The sequence below is a fragment of the Vipera berus genome (genome assembly GCF_964194415.1).
Source record: "Vipera berus genome assembly, chromosome: 6".
Taxonomy (NCBI): Eukaryota; Metazoa; Chordata; class Lepidosauria; order Squamata; family Viperidae; genus Vipera; species Vipera berus.
Genome location: NC_138208.1, coordinates 52,717,378 through 52,741,503, shown reverse-complemented (window position 1 = coordinate 52,741,503; position 24,126 = coordinate 52,717,378). Strand labels below are relative to the sequence as shown.

At 39.6% G+C, this 24,126-nt stretch overlaps 1 protein-coding gene across 3 annotated transcripts in view; it reads right to left on the bottom strand.

Moving 5' to 3' along the window:
- The window catches only part of TMTC3 (transmembrane O-mannosyltransferase targeting cadherins 3), a 47,087-nt gene that overhangs the window by 5,343 nt on the left and 17,618 nt on the right, over window positions 1-24,126 (bottom strand). For all 3 annotated transcript variants that reach the window (XM_081331650.1, XM_081331648.1, XM_081331649.1), the window contains 9 exons: window positions 23,896-24,011; window positions 17,058-17,230; window positions 15,336-15,588; window positions 9,364-9,512; window positions 4,602-4,722; window positions 3,297-3,408; window positions 1,746-1,849; window positions 1,146-1,315; window positions 783-1,009 (listed from right to left, as the gene is read on the bottom strand). In XM_081331650.1, coding sequence (XP_081187776.1) covers window positions 783-1,009; window positions 1,146-1,315; window positions 1,746-1,849; window positions 3,297-3,408; window positions 4,602-4,722; window positions 9,364-9,512; window positions 15,336-15,588; window positions 17,058-17,230; window positions 23,896-24,011 — 1,425 coding nt within the window. The remainder of the gene's footprint in view (window positions 1-782; window positions 1,010-1,145; window positions 1,316-1,745; window positions 1,850-3,296; window positions 3,409-4,601; window positions 4,723-9,363; window positions 9,513-15,335; window positions 15,589-17,057; window positions 17,231-23,895; window positions 24,012-24,126) is intronic.

Genomic DNA, 24,126 nt, shown 5'->3' with positions numbered 1-24,126 from the left:
ATTATTTAAATTTTCTGCTTCAAATCTTGTTTGTATTCCCACATTGGAATATAACTTATTAAATAATGTATTAGAGATACATCTCACCTTTCCTCAGAACTCAAAGTGGAATACATGCCACTTCCTCCTCCCTACTTTTCCCTGTAACAGCAACACTATGGGGTAAGTTGAGCTGGGAGACAATGATTTTCCATGACAAAATGTGTCCTTGAAGCAGACTCTCCTAGGTGCCTATACAGTATCTTAATCACGGCATCAAAAATCCCAGTCATTGCAGGACAACACTGAAGACACAATTCACAATGTAATGACACTGTCCCGTGTTTAATTGTAAGGGGTGCTTTTCTTATAAGCTAGAATCTGACGTAAGAGAGAAGATTATTAATATGAAGGAACTCAGTTCTTCAAATGTATCCTTCAAAGCCAACATTTTAGACAATCCATTCTGAATGGGAACTATTTAACTTGCTTAGAATTTGTACTCCTGAGATAGGATTGTGTTCTAGATATTTGATACTTATCCATGTTTGAAAAAGCAACCATGACTATTCATTAAAAATACATTTTTCTATGGCATAGATTTTATAGTATCAATTTGTGATTTTATAATGCTAGAGAGTCATTGATTATTACTAATTTTGGTTTGACATTTTGTTAATATATCAATCATGTTGTTTTAGTTTTGGAGTTTTTCATGTATTTTTTCCTGGTCTTGATAATAAATAATAATAACATATAATACAACTTTTAAAATTTTGCTTTAAAGTTCTAGGTATACATACCAGATTCTTGCATTAATAGTGCAGAATTGAACAAGGCTAGTTTGTGACTAGGATTCAGTTCTAATGCCTGATTGAAGTTCTTCAGAGCTTCAGATGGATCTTTCAGTTCAATATAAACAATTGCCAAGTTATACCATAAGTCTGCATTGCTTCGATCCAATTCAAGAGCCCTTAGGTAAGCTTCTTTAGCTTGCAAAGGTTTGTTCATCTTTAGAAGCAATTCACCTCTGTTGAAAATCAAAACCTTAAATTATATGGTTTCCATTCCCTCCATTTTCTTGCTATTAAAGTAGTATTTATTTTAGACAGTAGAGCTGCCTAATCACATTTGACATTTCTTATGAATATAAGAGTATAAAGTACCTGCTAATGTATGCCTGTTTGAAATCTGGCCTCATGCTAATGGCTTGACGATACAATTGGTCTGCTTCTTCAAGACGAGACTCATTTGCCCGAATCAGGTTTGCAAGGTTTATGTAAACATTCAGATGGTTAGGAGCAACTCGTGCAGCATATTTTTTACCTGGAATAATCTGACAGCAGAAGAAATTGTATTAGGCTTGGAAGACCATCAACCATACATTTATCAGAACTATAACACAATAAAAGCTATAACAGTTTCAAAGACTGTAGTTATGAAATGAAATGCCTAAAGTATAATTAGTTTAAAACTTAAGTACAACTTTCATTTGAATTGAGAATACATCTTTCTAATACAAAAGCAAGCTGAGCTATAACTGCAGATAATTAATAACCTGCAATATATTTTCATTTTTTAAAAAAAATAAATGTCATAATTATTATGAAAATATAGACAAGACAAGAAAAAGGCTGAACTAGACTGATTGCTAAAATTTCCAGCAAACTAAAATAAAGAAAACTCCTGGTGACCCCAACATCTTTTGCTTAAAAAGACATTCCAAATCTAATGAAACTTCCCAAATAAGCAGTTATTTCACCTACCTGTGGCATCAATGATTTTGCAACTAAATAGGATTCTTCTGCTTCTCTGGTTCTGTTTAAATTTTTGTAAGTTCTTCCTACATTCATATGAGCACCAATATCATCTGCAAATTGCAAGATAAGCAATACCTTCAGTTTTTTTCTTTCCGTCTAGAATTCCAGTCTCAGTCACAAGAACCATTCAACCTGGAATCAAATAAATATTAAATCCTCCCCACTCCCACTTTTTTCTATTTAAAATGTGACTGATATGACATACATTCAAGAAATTTCAAGACATTTATTTGATAATACAAAACCACAAGAATTTCGCAATGTTCCAAGTACAAAACAAACAAACACACACACACACACACACAGACACACACACACACACAATGTACCCATTACAGGAAAAAAAAATATGGTTGCTTTATCATTGCTTGGGCCTCTTGGCTGTTTAATTCAGAGGCAGGCAAAGGATGCTTTTAAGTTATCTCTGGATTCTGTCAGCCTAGGTCAGTATGACAATGATGAGGGATTACAATCTGGCATCAATTGGAGGGATGTACATTGCCTCCCAAGCTACTCTGATAAATACAATGTTCCTATAATCTCATGCAGAGATCTTTCTTGTAAAGCAATACCCATTTCTTTTCAAATTGCCTTGTTAAGGACTGAGCATGAAACTTTTCTGCACGTAAAACATGTGCTCTGCCCCTGAACTACAGTGCTTTCTCTTAAAATCAGCCATGAAAAATTAATATGCAACTTAATAATAGCTAGATGGAGCAGGAAATTTCTTTAAACAGTTTTTTTTTAAAAAAACATTACATTTAAGGACTCAGGATGCAATCAAACTTTTCATACTTATATAAATGCATAAAATTATACACGTTTCTATAGATTTCACACTAACATTTATTTCACGTACACAATTTATGGTATCATTCCAATGCATCACCCTGAGCAGTTAACACAAAAACATAAAATAACATTTCATAGTAAAACTCGATACTCTGAAACCACAATAACCTAGCTAAGAAGAGTCACCCTATCATATTAGCTCAAAACAAATTCTTGCTATAGAAAAGAGAGGTCTTCAGGACTTTCTGGAAAGCCAAGAGAGGGAACAGCCACATCTCTGCAGGCAGCAAATTCTACAATGTTGGAGCAACCAAGGAGATTGCTTGTCCTTCTGGACTATGATCCTTCCATCTCTTGCAATGACAAAAACAAAAACAAAACACCTCTCTCAATGGTCTTACAGATAGGGCAGCATTTATAGTTAAAGTGATCCCCAATGCCACCCAGTGTAGTAAACATAAAATAGTTATTACCCTGTAATGACCAATATAACTGACTATATCAGTGGTGATTGCTGAGTTGTCTTCAAAGGCAGCACCTTCGAGGGAGCACTGCAACATGAGTCATTAAGGCTTTCTGGTCCATGTTGCAGTAGCTGTATGCCAACTAATGCTAGGCAAAGGCTTTCGTAGTTATAGGGAAAATATTGTGCAAAGAGAGTTCTCATATTATTGCCTTTCATGCTAGCTATTTTTTACAACTCACCTGGCTGCACTTGGGTGGCCTGTATGAAGAATCTCAATGCTCTTTCAAAGTTCTTTTCATTTTCTAAAGCATGACCCACATTATTCCAGAGTTTAGCATTGTTCTTATTTACCTGAACACAGAAAACATGTCAGAAACAAACAAGTGCTATGCAAATTGAATAATTCATTTATGAAAGCATAATCTATTGACGTGGAATGTTTTAAGGCCGAGTGTATAAGCCTATGCATGGACTAAGAGAATGTATAAAAGCTTTATGGGCACTCCATTAATGTTAGAGACATTTGGAACTGAACTCATTAATTTAGAATCTAAAATGATAGCTTCAGATATTTAGAATCTTATGATAGATAGTAAATTGCTTAATTCCCCAGCTTGGTGGCTTCCAGGTGCACAGATGTCAACTTCCAGAATTCTGTACCTGTGATGGCCACAATGAGAATTCTGGCAGTTACAGTTTGCATCTCTTGAGACATCTGATTTGGAGAAGGCTGCTATAAAAGATTGAGATGCTATGACAGTGGACAGTCAGAAAAATTGTGGGTGGAATCAGGACAAAGGGAAAATTTGACTTTCAGTAAGTTAATATTACTGTCTAGAGGCACATTTAATAATTTCTAACTTCCAACACACTAAAAATGACTGGGCAACAGAAATTTCTCAGTATGACATACAGTTTTAGCTGGAAACATCTTAGGACCTCTGTTTTAGTAGTAAAATGACCCTGATTTTCATCTACAGGCAATCTCCACTGAATGCCACAATTGGCACTGATCATTCTGTTGTTAAGCAATGTGGTTATTAGGAGAAACATCATGGGACAGCTCCCAAATTATATCAGTTCTGCTGTAGTTTAGAAAATAATCCGAAGTCCTTAAGCACAATGTCATATAACCATGACTTGTGGCTTTTTCCTGGCTTCTCCACTGTTTTGCTTGTCAGAAGCCAGCTGAGAAGATCACAAATGTAAATCACATGATTAATCACATGATGCTGCAGTTGTCATATATGCATGCTGGCTGCAAGGTGCTCAAATAGTGATCACATGACCACAGAGACACTGTGACAGCCCTAGGTTCAGGGACCAGTTTTAAATCTACTTTTTCAGCACTGCTGTAAGTTCAATGCTTGCTTAACCAACCTACATTTATCAATTCCCAGTATCCCTCCTAGAGAGGAGGGGAGAGCTCTAAAAACTAAGGTATAACAGGCTGTCAATCAACCCTGGAGTATTTTTTTCTTGACATAAGTCCTTCAAGAATGCATTACTGTCAGAAATAAGAGTTCAGAATAATAATACTGTACCTTTAAAGCAGACATAAATAATGTATATTCTGATTCCCAATCCCAGTTCCTCTGCAATGTTTTTAAGGCATGAATGAACAAAACCAAAGACAAACAAATCCATGATAGCTTTCTCAGGGTACTAGTAAGTAAAAATGAAAAAAGGTGTGGTTAATGTAATTCCTGAATTCCCAGGCTAACATAGACAGCGTATTTCCCAATAAGGGCATTTAACTCTTAGAAGCTCAGTTTACAAATCTTGAATCCAATTTAACATTAACCATATTTTCACAATTAGCTGCTTCAGGAAGCAGAACAGATGCTGATAGGCAAAAAAGTGCTAAGGCAGTTTTGCTAAATGCAATGTCATTTTGCATTTAGCACTTTATTATAAATCAACAGTAATAAGATACAAAGAGATAATGAAACCTATTTAGATGGAAGTTGCTTCTGTTATCAGCACTGCTACTGACTATATTTGTCATTCAATCCATTGAGCTGTTCTTAGCTTGTTTGAATCATTAGGAACATGTTGAATTCCACTAGTAACTAAATATCGCTACTTTGCAAAATAGGGCTTATTATTTGGAATAACTGGAATCTAGACTTTATTACTAAAACGAAGAAATACAGCTCCCTATACATAACTGGCCATATGAAATTGTGGAACAGATTATATCTATCTATCTATCTATCTATCTATCTATCTATCTATCTATCTATCTATCTATCTATCTATCATCTATCTATCTAAAAATTGTTATAGTTTCAACATTCATTTCTGGTTTGCTGCTATGACGGCATAAAAAATAATGGAGAACAAAACCATGAAGGCAAACCTAAATTGTATTGCAGGAAGCAATGCTTATTCTCATTCTTAAGAAGAAAGCAAGTCAAAATAAAATATTTGTTTCTTTGAGTAAAAAAAGAAGTCAAACAACTGATGATCACTTCCCCTCCCAAGAAAAATCAAACTCTACTTTAAGCCCTGTCTGTAAATTTACCCTGGATGTTTAATATAACAACTATTTGCACAGCTATAACTGAGGGAACAGAAAGATCAAATATTTTATTTTAGAAACACATCAGAGTTGACAGAGCTTATGTATTAACAACAAAACATGTTAAAAGTTTTGTTTTATAATTACTAATTAATGTGATAACAATAAACAAAAAACAGAGACTTCTGGTTTGCCATCGTGGCGCCGCAGACGCTGGAAGTCGAGTTCCATCTTTCGTGTCTGGTTTCGTCCCGCTGTGGAAAATCACCCTGTAGGGGCGATGAGCAAGGAGGGGATCCCCGCTTGATTGCGGGAGGGCGCTGGCCCTTCCATTGGATCCGGGGAAGCCCTCCAAACGGCGGGAGTAAGACCAGCCATAGCAATATGGTTTGTCACTAAGCTGCTGACAGCCGAAGTCAAAATCACCACCAAGCACTTTAAAGCAATGCGGATGAAACTGGTTGAGATCTGATCTTCTCTTTAAGACTTTAAGTATTTTTTCCTGTAAAAGCTGCCCAAAGTATTTTTTCCCCTGTGAGGAGAGAGGGAAGGGAATTTCTACTCCACCCTCTAAGAACAGTGGTGACTAACTACCCAGGGGAAACAGAGTAACTATAAGAACAATTTTAATCTAATTGGATGTATATGCTTTTGAAACTTGGGGACTAAAAGTGTTCCTATTTTTATTGGAGATGTTTGTTTTTATCTAAAAAAAAGAAATAAGACTTGAAAAACTATCATAAATCTTTGGACTTAAAATACTTTAAAACGGCATCGGTGACATCTTGTGGCAAAGTATGGTATTACAACTTGTTAGTGCTTAAGAGAGACTTGGCTTGAAGCCCAGACTCCAGAAAAAAACTTCTCTGACCTTGACAGATACCACCTCTGAAAAATTCAGCTGCAAAGAAGGAACTTTTGGGCAGCATATCTGGCTTGTTTGAACTATGAATTTAAACTTTTACTGACTTTCAGAGCTATACATGAGGAATTGCCTTCCTATTTCTTTACATGAGAAGCATACCGTATATACTTGTGTATAAGCCGAATTTTTCAGCCCACTTTTTGGGCTGAAAAATTCCACTTCGGCTTATACTCCAGTCAACAAAAAAACTTACCGAGGACTTGTGCGCGGCCGAGGCTTTGGTGCTTCCGGGATCGCGCGCACCTCTCCCAAGCCACCGCCGTCCGAAGACCTGCCGAAGTTTGGGGAGGTGCGCACCTCCCCAAACCTCCCCAAACTTCGGCAGGTCTCCGGACGGCGGCGGCTTGGGAGAGGTGCGCGTGATCCTGGAAGCACCGAAGCCTCGGCCGCGCGCAAGTCCTCGGTAAGCTCCGGGCGGTCACTTGCTTCGCGTCTCCTGAGGGAAGGGGGGGCGACTGGAGCGGGCGTGTTTCCTCGCCTGCTGGGCGCCGCGATTTGCCCGGGGAACGCGCGGGCCCCGAATGGCAGCGTGGAGCGAGGAAGCGGACAGCCAGGGCTTCCCCGAGAGCCGCGGCCACACAGGGTATTCCTGTGTATTCAGGCTTGCAAAATGGCGGATCGAGCCTCTGCTGGCGGCAGAGGCTTGCAGAGTGCGGATCCAGCCTCCGCCGGCGGCGGAGGCTTGCAGAACGGCGGATCGGCTTATACTCGAGTCAATAACTTTTTCCAGTTTTTGGGGGTGAAATTGGGGGTCTCGGCTTATACTCGAGTCGGCTTATACTCAAGTATATACGGTATGTTATCACACGACATGATGGAATACCTTGGACTATACTCTTACTTGACAAACAATTTCTACTATAAAGACCACCTATAACACATGAAGTAGATGTCCCATACCTAGTTATAAAAAACAAAAAGCTATTCTTAACGTTGGATTCTAAAGTCTTCAACTTAACATACTATCAAGAGAATATGGATGCAGATCAGGAAAAAATCCTTTCCATGTTGAAATCAATACATGAAACCATTCTTTCAGCTAGTGACAAAATAAGATGCAACATAAAGGAAAAAGATGTCAGCTTAAATATACAAACCCAAATCTTGACTACAACCAAAGAACTAACAATGCAGAAAATAACAGGATAAATGGAACAACTAAATACTAAGACAGAGGATTCAATTGACCAACAGATCCAGGCAACAGAAAAATCAGAAAAAGGAGTGATAACACTGAAAATGGAAAAGACTTTTTACAAAACTCAGAAGAAATTTGAGGAAAAGGAAGAACAGATCGAATGGAAAAAAAAACTTATCAGGACAACTATGGGAAATTGGAGTAATAGGGAGGCAATCTAATGAATACAAATGGGCTAGTTCTTCCAAAAAACCTGCAACCAACTGGTCTTTCGTATTCCAAATAATATATATAATAATAGAGGGAGAACTATTTGATGATTCAAAAGCATTGACATGGAAGGTTAGTTGGCAAAGGAAGAAAGCCAGAGTAAGGCTGAAGAAAATAAGGGTTTTGATTTATTAGAGGGGATTTCATATTACTAACTAGAGGGTTGAATATGGTGGAAAATAGATATTTTTTAGAAAATAAAGTAACATTATAGCTGAATAGGTAAGATGTGTAACAAGACTAATAGACTTTGGTATGAAAAGGGAAAAAGGGAGAAGTTGAGATAAGGCAAATTTTGGTCACCTAATGTAAAATATTTGGAAATCAGTTGAAAATAAGAATTCTGTTTGCCCAATATGAGATAATAGATGTTACCAGAAAAAGAGAGGGAGTATTTGAGCTTTTAAAAATTAGGCCTAAACAAAAAAAATATGTATATTACTGATTTATTGGCTAACCCATGTAATGGTTTTGATCTAATAGAGCAAACATGTCAAACTCGCAATGTCATGTGACATCACGCAACGTATCGGGACTGTTTGGCCATTGCCGGTAATGGGGGGGGTACCTAAAGCTTGGAAATTATAAGTACCAAATGTTAATTTGAATATTGATGGGAAATTAAAGCTTGGGAAGAAAGCAATAACAGGACATTGATTGTATATAAGGATTGAATGCAAACACAATTAAGATATGTATAAGCTAAAAATTATTGGTAAATGTAACAAAGATGTTTTTACTTAGTTGATAACAGTAAGAACTGTATTAGCCTAATATGAGATTGTAGATATTAAGGGAAAAAGAGAGGAAATATCTGATGTTGTAACTTGAGATTTATACTAAAGATTTATGTATGTTATTGAACTATTGATTAACCCAGTCACCATGTTGCTTTTTAAATACTTAATTGTAAAATTAGTAAACTAATAAAATATTATTAAAAAACAATAAACAAAAAACAGTAAGAATTATTAAGACTGAATTATTCAGAAAAGAAGGCATCTCCATTTTTAATACTAAAGAAGAAGTAAAAGCAAAAGCAAACCATATAAAATTTAAAAAATAGAAAACTACAGTTGCTGAACTATCAAAGCCTTTTTAAAAACCCTTAATTCCTCTCTCAGCTGCTAAGAATCTTTAAAACAAGCAGATGTAGTAATAGCAGAACTAAAGAAGAGAGAAAATAATGCAAGGAAATTTAGAAAATCCTTTTCACTTACTCTCAAGTTAAGGCAGGGGTGTCAAACTGCCAGCCTGCGGCAGTTAAAAAATGTAAGTTTTTGAGATATATTTATCTCCCCTTCCTACATTTTGCTGATTATGACGCGGAAAAGATGGTAAAAGCAACTAAAGATATTAAGCCACTCAGACAACTCTTCCATGCAAGCAATTTCACATTTAGTCACCATTAATGCCCCCACTTTTCCCCAAGCAATAATTTTAACCTACCTGTTACTTGACAGCTTTTTCCACCCATGGGCAATTAGCATGCAGAATCCCATGCTGGGAACATATAACACTCGTTCTGCTACTACGAAGCCAACAGGGAAAAAAAGGTTTGATGCTGGGATGAATGGCAAAATTATTAAACAAAGAGCCTAAAAGAGCAAAAGAAAAAAAACACACACAAACACTAGCTAGTAACCCAAAGCAGAAAAATATGTAAACATTATATACACCTACAGCATATATGTCTGTGAAAGAGACACCGATTTAATTTTATGTTTATATCCCTGCTTTTTTTCTCTAGAGTTCTTATGGAATTGGTAACTTGTTATTCTATGCACTTACCAAATCTAGATTTATCTTGTGTTCCTTCAAAGTATGTCCACAAAGCATGTCTTCAAAGCAACTTGTTAAAAACTATACAAACTCTATTACTTTATAAATCATATACAGATAGTCGACAGTTCATTTAGTGAAAAAAGTGACTTATGACTATTTTTCACACTTATGACCACTGTAGCATCTCCATAGTCACATGATCAAAATTAGATGCTTGGCAATTGATTTGTATTTATGACGGTTGCAGTGTCCTGGGGTCACGTGATCAGCTTTTGCAACCTTAAAAGTCAATGGAGAATCCAGTTCACTTAACAACCATGTTACTAACTTAACAAATGCAATGATTCACTTGTGGCAAGAAAAGTTGTAAAATGGGGCAAAACTCACTTAACAAATGCATCACTTAGCAATAGAAATTTTGAGTTCAATTGTGGTCATAATTCGAGGACTACCTGTATTCATCTGTGTATGTAAACAATGTTATGCACAATAACCAAATCTAGTTAAACAGAATTTTAGTTCAACTGGATAACTGTAATTAAACAGCAATAGCACTTAGACTTATATACTTCCTCATAGTGCTTTACAGCCCTCTCTAAGCAGTTTACAAAGTCAGCATATTGCCCCCAACAATCTGGGTCCACATTTTACTGACCTCAGAATGATGGAAGTCTGAGCCAATCAGGATTGAACTGCTGGCAGCCCGCAAAATTAGTCTGCAATACTGCATTCTAACCACTGTGCCACCACAGCTCAATTTAAAGATCAATCAAAAATATATTGATTTAATTGCAGTTGTGAAAGGAGCAATGAATTGAAAAGATTTGTTAATAACTGACTCATAGAAATCAGAGGGGTTTATATCAGTTCAAAGACTTATCCATTGTCTTCACTGAATATGCTGTGAGTTAATCTAGACCAGTCCTACATGTTCAGGGGAAAGATGCATGTCCCTTTATCAGTCTGTCAGAATCGGGCCACAATATATGGCCATATTATAAACAAATGTATTATAATTATTTCAGAGATACAAGAATCCAATAAAAGCAGTGTAATGTTTGTATATATCTTAACTCTACAGAACAGCTTTGGCCAGCATAGGCCTCCTCCAGATGGATGTATTTCAAATCCCAAAATTCCCTGATCAGCACAGTTATCACAGAGAGAATTCTATGAATTGATTTCCCCATATTTGGAGGTTAGAGATCAGCTGCTGTAGAATATCCAGACTCAATTCATCTGTACACAGTGCCAATATTGGAATAGTTTATTCATTAACTTTCTAATTCCTTGAAGCTTACACTGCTAGATTTGCTTAGCTTTAGCAAAACCTTACCTAAGGTTTAATTGCAAACAATAGATCTGCATTTGTCACTACACATGCAAGCAACTGTGTTAGAAGTATTGGTTCTGCTTCTTTTTTTCTGCTGAGCCAGATCTAAACTACTCGCTTACAGTAGCAGAGAGTGAAGGCAATTTATTCATAATCCTATTGAGTCATTATTAATTCAACAATCAGTGAGTAAAACATAGAATGCTGATAAGCTTTTAGGAAATGAAATTAAAAAGTATGCAAGTATCTAGATTTTATAATAATAAAAACACAACAGAAACATTGGCTAAACTCATAATTTATTTACTTAAAAGATTTATATAGCCACTCACCCTAAACAATTCTGGATAACGCACACAACAAGAGGAAAGCTCCCAGAAATCCATTCTTAATGTAGGCAACACTAAATGTCTAACTTTTGGTGGTATATTCCAAATCAAACGTGCTACTTTTTTGGTGCAGACTTCAGTTTCTCAAAAAACCCTTAAAGCATGGCCTGGAAAAATAGGATTTTCTAATGACATCCTAATGCTTTTGTGATGTATGTGTGTGTGTATATATATATATACATACGTACACACACACACACACACACACACACACACACACACACATATGTATATGTATATACATGTATGTATGTATATATACGTATATATAGCCCATATAACCTTTTTATGTAGCAAATAACATTACTTGGGCTCCACTATAACTGCGATCAAGATAAAGCACGAAATTATCCCAAGGACTCCTCTTTCTATTTAATTGTATTTGTTTTGCTAGATTATTGCTAGAACAGCAATGGTTGTTAGAAAGTAATTAAGCGATTACTGCTCGTGACAGTTTTCATTTTGTTCATAGATAAAGGATTGGATGGGGGTGGGTGGAGGGGAGAGTCCTTTAATCCAGAATCTATCCATAGTGCTGTTACTGTATTGTTTTAACCTTGCAAAAGAGACCTGCTGTCAATAAAGCCCACATTGTATGCATATATTACAAGAGCCTCATAAGCACAGAGGAACAAAATCTGCAGATACAAAGTTACACTGTGAAATAGAGGCTCCAAGAAATACTTTTAAAAATTCAGCAAAGAAATAGAATATGTAACCCATTCTTGATACATCCAACATTCCTCACAATTTTAACTACCGATAAACAATGTACCAACTTCAGACCTTTTCCTGAGTGCTGAACTACCGCAACTCAAAGTATTATAACAATCAAGGACAAAAAACAATGTACAGTTGCAAGAAAAAGTATGTGAACCCTTTGGGATTACATGGAGTTTTGCATGAATTGGCCATAAAATGCACTCTAAACATCATGTAAGTCACAACAATAGAAAAACAGTCTGCTTAAAATAATACTACACAAACATTAGCTGTTGTCATGTTTTAATTGAACATAACATGTAAACATTCACAGTGCAGGGTGGAAAAAGTATGTGAACCCCTAGCCCAATGACTTCTCCAAGAGCTAAGTGGAGCCAGGAGTGAGCCAACCTTGACTCCAATCAGTGTTATGATATTGGATGTGTTGCTGACAGCTGTCCTGCCCTTTAAAAACACACACCTGTTTTGGGTTTATTGGACTCAAGAAGCACTGTCTGATGTGAACCATGCCTCGCAGAAAAGAGCTCTCAGAAGATCTACGATCAAGAATTGTTGACTTGCATGAAGCTGGAAAGGGTTACAAAAGTATCTCCAAAAGCCTTGATGTTCATGTGTCCACGGTAAGACAGACTGTCTACAAATGGAGAAAGTTTAGCACTGTTGCTACTCTCCCTAGGTGTGGTCGTCCTGTAAAAATGACTGCAAGAGCACAGCGCATAATGCTTAATGAGGTAAAGAAGAATCCTAGACTGTCAGCTAAAAACCTACAGAAATCTCTGGCACATGCTAACATTTTTGTTGACACGTCTACAATTAAGGAAAACATTAAACAAGAATGGAGTACATGGGAGGACACCACGGAGGAAGCCATTGCTGTCCCAAAAAAATATTGCAGCACGTTTGAAGTTTGCAAAAGAGCACCTGGATGTTCCACAGCACTACTGGCAAAATATACTGTGGACAGATGAAAGCAAAATTGAGTTGTTTGGGAAAAACACACAACACTATGTGTGGATAAAAAAAGGCACAGCACACCAACATCAAAACCTCATCCCCACTGTAAAACATGGCGGAGGGAGCATCATGGTTTGGGGCTGCTTTGCTGCCTCAGGGCCTGGATGGATTGTTGTCATTGATGGGAAAATGAATTCCAGTGTTTATCAGGACATTTTGCAGGAAAACGTACGACCATCTGTCCGCCAACTGAAGCTCCGCAGAGGATGGGTGATGCAACAGGACAATGACCCAAAGCATACAAGTAATTCAACAAAACAATGGCTTCAACAGAACAGAATACGCCCTCTGGAGTGGCCCAGTCAGAGTCCTGACCTCAACCCGACTGAAATGCTGTGGCATGACCTTAAGAGAGCGATTCACACCAGACATCCCAAGAATATTGCTACACTGAAACAGTTTTGTGAAGAGGAGTGGTCCAAAATTACTCCAGATCGTTGTGCAGGTCTGATCTGCAACTACAGGAAATGTTTGGTTGAGGTTATTGCTGCCAAAGGAGGGTCAACCAGTTATTAAGTCCAAAGGTTCACATACTTTTTCCACCCTGCACTGTGAATGTTTCCATCTTATGTTCAATTAAAACATGAAAACAGCTAATGTTTGTGTAGTATTATTTTAAGCAGACTGTGTTTTTCTATTGTTGTGACTTACATGACGTTTAGAGCGCATTTTATGGCCAATTCATGCAAAACTCCACGTAATCCCAAAGGGTTCACATACTTTTTCTTGCAACTGTAGGGATGCAGTGGGAACAATTAACTCCATACAGACAAAATTATGTACATTAACTCCATACCTACAAAAAATAATTGAAATGTACCCGATGAAAGTATAACACAATACAATATGCAACAGAACTTAGCTAATTCAATCAAAAGTGGTGATAAATAGGATCTCTGTTTTCATATATGCAGCAAAATTGACTTGGGAATATTTCTATCACACTGAATTGGGACTGAATTCTAGCTGCTGAGAGGGGAAAAAAATCAAGTCTAAAGAAAATGTGCTGAATGAAGAATAATCTAATTCAGTGTACTTTTAAATCTGTCTATTAGCAAGTAATACAAGAAGAGCTCCACCTGTGCCGAGAGTGAGAGCCAAAATAGTACAGGTCTCATCACTATCCTAGGTTCACTCTATCTGGGTTGTGTGTTTGGGATGGAGGATCCCCCCCAGGTAAGGGAAACGGGAAGCCAGGGTTAGGGAGTTAGACAGGATCATGCCTATGCAGCCTCTCTTAGCCCATTACTCCTGCTGCTCCCTGTGATTTACAGAGTTGAGGGAGTTGAAAGAGGGTCAGGAGACACCTACAGGAGCACTTGAAGAAACCAAACAATGAACTTGACCAAACACAAACTAAGGTCACTATTAAGAGTTATCTCATGATGTCAGGAGCAGAGAAGTGCCAATACTTCTCCACTCTTATTGCATCCACAGAATGCCACCCAGCACCCTGTTTAGGGATTCCTGGACTCCTCGGAAAGGGGAACCCAAAAGCTCATTTACAGGGCCACACAGAGGAACTTTCTGTGCACCTGTAGGATAAAATCGCTTGGATTCATTCCCAATTGAATACCAAGCATGGTGCAAGTCCTATGCACATGCCTGGAGAATGGACTTATCCAGTTATCTGGGAATGGTTTGATTCTGTAGGACCTGAGGAAATGGATGGGATCGTCTGCAATGTAAATGCCATTACCTATGCATTAGTTCCATGCCCCTCCTGGTTGGTTAAGACTGCCCAGGAGATAGATAATGAATTCATCCTTGTTGGCGGGAGTGTTCCTGGATTTTTTTAAAGATTCTTCTCAAGAAGCCATGTTACTGTACTATTATGGACAATTTTTGTCCAGTCTTCAGCCTCCCCTTTTTAGGGAAGATGGTTGAGAAAATGTATTGTCTGGATTCTCTTCAGTTAAGTTTTAGGCTCAGTTATGGGACTGAAATGGTAGTGGTCACACTCATAAGATGATCACTGGTGGGAGCGGAATGGAGGTTGTGCATCCATCCTTGCTCATTTTGACTTCTTGGTGAATTCTGATACTACTGACCATGCTATCTTTTTAGGCTGACTTAGTGAGTTGGGGGTGGGTGGCACAGTTATGTGCTGGTTCACCTCCCTTCTTCCGAGGTCGGTCCCAATCAGTCTTGACAAGCAGCCCCATAACGTCACTTACCATTAATACAGTCTTGGAGGAATCCCCAGGATACCGGAGACTGAAGACCAACAAAGTGCCCAAAAAGCAGAAGAAGGTGACAGTGGCAATATTTCTTACATCTAGAATGGATTCTACCAATGGGATGGTGCCCATTGTCCAGTCACAACACAATTCAGAAGGATTTAGAAGCAGCCAAGCATTTACTGGAAGGAGGTAATTGAAAGTCAGCTGCCTCACAGGAGATGGACTCACAGCAGCAGGGTTATCAAACCTAGAAAGAGAAAGTTGAGTTGAGGTGCAGTTGTATGACATGGCATATAATCTCTGGATTATATCCGGGATCGAGTGAAAAAAGTATTCTGTGCAATGGATGATCTAAAAATAGAGGTTGGAGAGAAAATTTTTGATACTTTTTTTCCAATCCCCTCCTCCTTCCTCTATAATAATGCTGAAGGCAGAAGGCTCTTTCAAAACAGCGTGCAAAATGGGACAGTAGAAATGGTGAAAATTGTGGCACAAACCTATCTGGACTCTTATGCTCTTTGCCAAGGGAAGGCGTCCTTCCATTCATGAAGGGTCAAGCCTTAGTTAGAATTCCTGCAAAGCTGCCTTGACCTTTTATTAAACTAAGGAAAACAACTAATTTAACAGATACAAGCTGAGGTCCAAAACAAACAAATTAACCAGTTAATCTGTTTAAACTGGGTTAGACAACTTCTTAAAAGGTGGTGCAAGCAGAACCTTACTGGGTTCATGATTGGGAGGTCAGGATGTCCAGCAGATGGCTTTGCTGGTACAGACATAATTAACTGCTGGGATCACCAAGGGACTTCTATTGCATATACTTTGGACTGCAAAGTGCTATCCTGTAGTTATGCTTGTAATATTTTATGAGAAATATGTTAAAATGCTCTCTCTTCTGCCAAGCCTTCTTTACAGAAACGTTGGACAAATGCTTTTTGTTTCTGCTTTTTCCCCCTCACTCCTTCTTACTGTAAATGGTTTTTACATTTATTGCTTTACTGTACAGTTTATATGTTGTAAACTGCTTTGAGATGCTTTTATGTAGTAAATAGTATAAATTGTATTAAGTAAAACCACCAAGTTAGTGGACCACAGGGTACACTGAAGTCCACTCAAAAATTATGCAAATAAATACTCAGGATAGGGATAGCAATTAACTCAAAAGTCAGCAATGGCTTGGCTGCAAGCCAGCAAGTGCAGAGCAAAGAATCCATTGAAATATGGAAAAGGGACCAAGGTATAAACTGTTATGAATATAAGAAAGAAGAATGGTCAGGTTGACAGAGAAACCTCAATTGTTTAATACAATTTCAGCCTATTCTGCAGTAGACATTCTTATCTATCTACAGCTTGTCAAAGGTCTGAGAACTCAAACCTGCCATCCAAATTAAGCTGTGAATAGTTGACATCTGAAGATCTATGATGGAACCCTGGATCAGGAAACATGAAAGAAGAGGGCTGCATCTTTTGCAGATGAGCAAACCCGAGACTAGCAATGCATACTTTATCCGATTTCAATCCCTGTACTTACAAGGGAATGCCTGAATAGGCTTTTGAGTTTGTTGAAACAATAAACAAAAGAGCAAAAAATGGTTAATGCATAAGTAAGATAAAATATATATTCTGAGCATGAAGGAGTAGAAACACTTATTCAAACAGAAATATTTATCCACTTTTCTCCCAAGTTCCTTCACTATTGCAAATAGTGGAATTTACCTTGTAAACACCGGTAACTGGGACTGAATAACTTGGACTCTGATCACAACAAGTAGTAGGGTACTGAACATCAGAACAATCAGTTTCAATAGCATTTGAAGCATACAGTAGGGAATGCTGCCTTTGCCTTGAAGAATTTGTAACACTGTATACCAAAGAACTGGCAAAGTATACTGAACAGGGAAATAAGAACATAAAACAATATTCAGATGAATCTTCTGACACCACGTATCACACAAGCAAACTTCTTCAATATGATCAAGCCTAGTGTGCAGGTCTACAACACCCCAAATTCCCAAACAAGGTAGCAGTAATTCTGGGGACTTCATTCAACTGAAGCTCACCAAATGGAAAAAAAAGAACCCTTCAAACAGGATTCAAAAGCCTTTCTGCCCCCTTTATTTCAAAGTGAAATCTTTAAACAAACTTGTTTCATGATTAATGTAACCAAATGTGTTTAAGTTTTATTCACTGACGATACTGAGTTCTGCCATACATCAAAATATTTTTTCAGTTCAATAAGCTATTAATGTTATATTCACTGCCAATACATTTTAACATAAATCCAACGTTTAATGCATTTCAAGTACCCGTTAACACAACAATGGCTTTATTTTATGCACATTAGGATGCTTAGGTCCACAAGCCATACTCTTCACATATCTTGTCTCATAGGAAATAATTCATGTTAGCTCCTAGATTTGGAACAGCCCTAAAAAGTGGGTTGTTATATTATGACTAATTGTACTATAGCCTCCTCTGAGGTTTGCTTGTTCTGTACTGATCTATTTCTTTTTCACTGGCTTGGTTATCATGGAAAGGCCTCCAACTTAAAAATATATATATTATTTCTAGGGTTGATGTTGTCAGAAACATCTTCAACGTTTTTTTTCAGGGCTCTGCCATTCTAGTGGTGGGTGGGGGGAGGTTTTTCTCTGCTGGGAGGTGGCTTGTGGCTGTACTTCTTCTACTTTGTTCTTCCTCAACTTTGATGTATCTCTTTGGGTGTGAAAAGGGGAATGGAATGTGCCAGGGGCCAGGAGCCATCTGCCTTATCTCCAGTTTGCTGTGAGATCTGGTGAAGTGCCTGGGAACCATCCCTTATCAGCTCCGGTTCCATGACAACTTTGCACCTGTGGATTGCCTGGATGCGAATTGGACAGTTGGGCTCTGGGGTAGGGTTTTGTGAAATGAAAGTTTTAATGTAGCAATTTACGCGTGAAAACTTTAGATCTTGCTTTGCTCTCTTGCTATCACTATCTAAAAGTTCCTTTTGAAAAAATGCCTGTTTCAAGAGTTCTGCTTTCTTGGGAGGAGTAATCGAGGCAGGACCTTACATTAAGCAAGATCTGCAAAAAGGTCAAGCTGGAGAGGCAACTGTGAGGACCTTGCATCATGTCCCTCCATGGCAGTGAAGGAGACGTGACCGAGTGCTGGGGAGAGTCCGCTGCAAAGACACACCCAGAAGAAAGCTCCTCAGGATGGGTGGAAGAAATGGTAAATGAAGAAAGCTCCACGAAGCCAAGATGGTCAGTTGGAATAGGGAAGAGTGAGAAGATAAAGCCCAGCGAGTAACATTCACCCGAGGCAGACAGAAGAAGGGCTAGAAGCGGGAGATGGAGCTGCTCTCCGACGATGGGGACGAATCCAAAGGAGAGCAGGAATCAATTGATCAGATCCTGAAACAAGCCGTGCAATACATGGTGGAAGCCTTTCAAGACCTAAAGACAAAATCCAGGTGACACAAGAACAAAAGGAAGGATCAACTGGAAGAAACCAAATGTGGGAGGAGTCGAGAGTGACCAAAGCTGGGGGGGGCACAACTGGATCTACAGAAATGGTGGCAGCCACCCCAGTGGGCATAGCAGCCTGCAGCTCCCAGAGGGAGGAACACTCCACCAGCCCCTAGAGGGAGAGTCCCACTGGAGGAATCAAAACTGGTGCCCCTAGGGGTGCCCGATGGATGGTTACCCTGCATAACTGCAACACGCCAGAGCTCCGAAACTTTAACTATTTCATGACCGCACTGAGACATAGTGGCTGATCAGAAGGCACGGGATCAAATCAAGACCGTGAGGCAGGGGCATTGACTGGTGGCTGAGTACACAGAGAAGTTCTGAGACCTGGCATGCCTCTTTAACTGGCCTGAAGACATCTTAATCAGCTGTTTCCCGGATGGGCTGAATGACAATCTGTACAATGCATGTGTGGCTAGGGGTGCCCCATTCGATACATGACTGGTGCCTCCTGGCCGAAGAGGTGAAGATCGACCAGCACCGCAACCCGTGCCGCTCCAGGAAAACGTGGCAATGGCCCCGCAGGAGAAGAGAGAAGCAGCAAAAACCTCGGCTGTGCCCCCCCCCCCCAGGTTGACAACCTGCTTCAAATGTGGCAAAGAGGGTCATCATGCTGTGGAATGATGCAGCAAAACACTGACCAAAAGAGACGATCAGCAATCTGGAGGAAAGCCGACTAAGACCAGCCAAAGTTAGAAGACATGGCCTTGAGGAGCGCGGAGGTGGTGGAGTTCCGTCCAAACCCAAAATCAGGGGGTGGAACTCCAAACCCACCAGATGAACCCAGGATGCCAGAAAGTGACTATAACGACCTGTTGGTAAGTGGGCCAATCACACTGATGACCATGCCCATAGAACTGTTAATTCCGGGCAGAAAAGGAAAAGTAACCTTGACTGGAGAGAGGGGCATTTAAAATTCCCCAGAGAAAAAAGCACCCTTACCGAGCAAACGAATCCACCTGGGAAGAGAACAGATCAGGTAGATAGCAGCCATTATGAGCGGCGAGGCCATGCAAACCATACCCAGGGAGTACCAGGATCTGGCTGAGATTTTCAGTGAAAGGGGTTTGGACAAACTGACACCCCACAGTGTTGTGATTCTGTGCCAGCCAGTGGACCTGGCAGTTGAGTCTGGGGAATCAGAAGAGGAGGAGGAGGGGCCTGGAGAGCCATCAGAGTCAGAGGAAGGCTCTGATGAGCTACAGGACTTACAATCTGATGAAGAGCCTGGCCCTTCCACTCGTGCTCAGGCTGAGACCCAGCTGTGCTGGGAAGCTGAGTCAGACTCTGAGGACTCACAGCTGGAAGATATCATAGATATCGCAAACACCGACAGGCAACAAGAGCAGGACAGAGGGAGACAATGGGGCAACTCCAAGGGCGAAGGAGAAAGCATTGATAAGCCACACCTTGGGGCTGCATAATAAAAAGGGAAGGTGTGGGTGGTGCTGGTTGCTGAAGGTAACCGTTTGCAAAGGACTCAAGTTTCATGGGATCATGTTCTGATTGCCTTGCCTGTGAACAATTCTCTGTCTGTAAATAATATTAAAAGGGGTTTGTTTTTCCTGCATTTCCAGCCTACTTGTTGGAAGAGGGGTTTGTCCTTGTGAGTTAACAAGGACTCATGCAGGCAGGGACAGAACACACAGGCCCACAGATTGTGCTATTGAGATCATTCCCGGGGCAAAGTTACCAAAGCCAAAGTTGTATTTGATGACACCCAGGGAATTGAGCGAACTACGTAGGTTCATCAACAAAAAACTGGCCCGTGGATTCATACAACCAGCCAGACTTCGGGTGACCACACTGGTGCTGTTCAGAGAGAAGAAAGACGAGTCTCTTCATCTCTGTGTTGACTATAGAGGTCTGAATGCTGTATGCATGGAAAATGTGTACTCTGTGCCTCTCAATAAAGGTATGCTAGCCCACCTATCGAAAGGAAAAATATTTTCTAAATTGGACCTGCTGGAGGTGTATTATAGAGGATCAAGGAAGGGGACAAATGGAAAACTGCTTTCAATTGCCCCCTCAGATCTTTTCAATTCTGAAGCACCCAGACTCAGAAAAGGCATTCATAATCCAGCGGTTTCTCCAAGAGAACAAAAAGGGAAAACTGCAGCCCTGTGTTTACACCTCCAAAGAGTTACCAGAGACTGAATAACATTGGGCAGTTTGGGAGAAGGAAGCTTATGCAGTATGCTGGGTCCTCCTGACCTGGAGACACTTTCTGGAAGGGCGCAAATTTCCTTTCCAAGTATGGACTGATCACAAAAATTTTGAAGCTCTAAAGACACCTATGAAGTTGTCCCTCAAACAAGCATGGTGGGTCCAACACTTCTACTGGTTCAATTTTATTCTCCATTACTTGCCGGGGAGGAAATAGTTTCTTAGCTGATGCCCTATCTAGAATGCCGCAATATAATAGCACCAAAGCGGAGGTAATCAAACCTCTATTACCAACCCAGCAATTGGCACCACCTGTCATTAAAAGATCACAGAAGAGAACCCTCACCCAACTGGATGGTGCTGCCACAATAGTGTTCAAACAGGCTCTAGAGACAGAGGAATGGTTCTTAGAGCACAAGAATCTCTGCTCAATGCAGGATGGACTGGCGTGGGTAGGTGGAAAACTGTATGTCCCAACCATGCAAAGGCTAAAAACTATGCAGGCCTCCCATGACTCAAAACTGTCGGGACACTTTGGGTTTGTGAAAACCCTTCAACTAGTAAAGAGTAGTTCTGGTGGCCATCATTGCAAAAGGACATTGGAAGTTATGTTGCCAGTCACCCCATCTGCGCTGCAGCAAAACAGAGGCAAGGAAAACACTTGGCTTTTTACAGCTGGTGGTGAGCCCTTCAGCACCCTGGAGAAAGATCTTTATGGATTATTGTGGAACTACCAGACAGTGCAGGGGAAACAGTTATTTGGGTCGTGACTAATTTACTCTAATAACAGGTCCACTTCATCTTATGCCAGAAGATCTCAACCACCAGAACCTTAGCTAAAATGTTCCTCCAACATACCTACCAACTACATGGCCGCCCAATGCATAATTTCAGACAGAGGTGTCCAATTTACTTCCAAGTTCTGGAAGGCCTTTTTGGACCTTTTGGGCACAGAACAAGGCTTGAGTTCTAGTCACCATCCTCAAACGAATGGGGGGACAGAACGACAAAACTCAGTTCTAGAACAATACCTTAGTTTTTTCATCAACTATCAACAGGACAATTGGACCAATCTCCTGCGATTTGCTGATGTGGCATATAACAATGCTATCCATTCTAGTACTGGATATACTTCCTTTCAAGTAGCTACAGGGCAGATAGATGTTTAAACCAATGCTGGACCTGCCTACTAATGAACCCACCATGCTTTCCCTTAAGGAATGGATGAAGCAGCTACAAAACACCTGGCCAATAGTAAGGAAAGCTTTGGATGAAGCTAGGGATACCTACAAAGCTCAAGCAGATAAGAAAAGAATAGAACCCTAACCTTTCCACATTGGGGAAAGGATTTACCTATCCACTAGGTTCCTGCAGTCATTTCAACCTTCGAAGAAGGGTCCAAGTTTGTATGGCCCTTTCTCATCAAACGTATTACAAACCCTGTCACTGTGGAATTAGAACTCCCAAAACCCTTAAGACAAATCCACCCTGTGTTCCACTGTAGTTTACTAATACAGAAATAACTTCACCTTTAAGGTCAAAAGCTCCTCCTGCACCACAACGTATTATGATTGAGGGGGAGCAACACTTTGAAATTAAAGAGATCTTAGATTCCCATAGGCACTGTAGAGCTGTCCAGTATCTGGTGGCTTGGAAAGATCTTCCAGCCTCCCAAAATGAGTGGATACATAAGAAACATATTACAGCCCCTAGATTACTCAAACGTTTTCATGCTGATTTCCCAGATAAACTTGATTAACCTAGTATTCTCTTTTTTTCCTCCCTATTTTATTACTTTTGTTTCTATAGGTGGACTTCTTCTTTTAAGGGGGGGCAGCATGTCAGAATCCCCTTCAATGTTTCTTTTTGGGTCTTTGCAATTCTAGTGGGAGGGGGGATGTTTTTCTCTGCTGGGAGGAGGGCTTGTGGTGTACTTCCTCTACTTTGTTCTTCCTCAACTTTGATGTATCTCTTTGGGTGTGAAAAGGGGAATGGAATGTGCCAGGGGGCATCTGTTTTATCTCCAGTCTGTTGCGAGATCTGGTGAAGTGCCTAGGAACCGTCCCTTATCAGCTCTGGTTCCCATAACAACTTTGCACCTATGGATTGGTTGGACGGGAACTGTGAAATGAAAGTTTTAATGTAGCAATTCATGTGGAAAACTTTAGATCTTGCTTTGCTCTCTTGCTATAGCTATCTTTCAATAAAAGTTTCCTTTGAAACAATGCCTGTTTCAAAAGTTATGCTTTCTTGGGATTAGAAGTCGAGGCAGGACCTTACAGATGTGGTTGTACCAGGAGTAATGGGGTACAGGGGAAATAATTTTAATAGATAAGGACTGGGAGGTCTGTGTATTCCTTTGGTACTTTTAGCTTTGGACAAAACCTATTGGCACGTGAGATGTCATTGGTATCTTTGCATTTGCACATGCTTTGGAACACAAGTGAGGCATGATCTAGTCTAGTGTTTCAAACTTGACAATTTTAAGATGGGTGGACTTCAACTCCCTGAATTCCCCACCCAGCATGTTGACTTGGATCTCTGAGGGTTGAAGTCCACACATCTTGAAGTTGACAAGTTTGAAAAACCCTGATCTAGTCAGTCTGGAATACATTCAAGTGTCCTCCTTTAGCACAAAGAGCTCCCAGATAATCTTTATGGTACTATTCTGCAATAAAAATGTTGGGACTAAATTATTCATCTAGATATATTTATTAAACCTAGTAAGTGCTCCTATGAATGGAATGTTGAATAAATGCATCTAAAGGGTGTTGAATAAATGCATCTAAAGGGAATCATTCAAATTCCATAGCCAAGTGTCTCCAAGCGACAAATTTTAATTTCAGATTTGAAATTGAATCAGATAAATTCCTTACCCCTTGAGCAATAAATACTTCATAGACACAACATATCCCCACCACTGTTACTCCTTGTTCCTTACATAATGTAGCAACTGCCACCAAAAAAACTGTTGCTGCAATAGGAGTCCACACTGCAATGAAAGATACAAAAAAAAGTTAGTCTTCATGAAATTGGGAAAAGCAACATTGCAATTCAAATGTCAGCCTGGAAATATTTTCTCACTCTCTGAACACTGAATGCACATT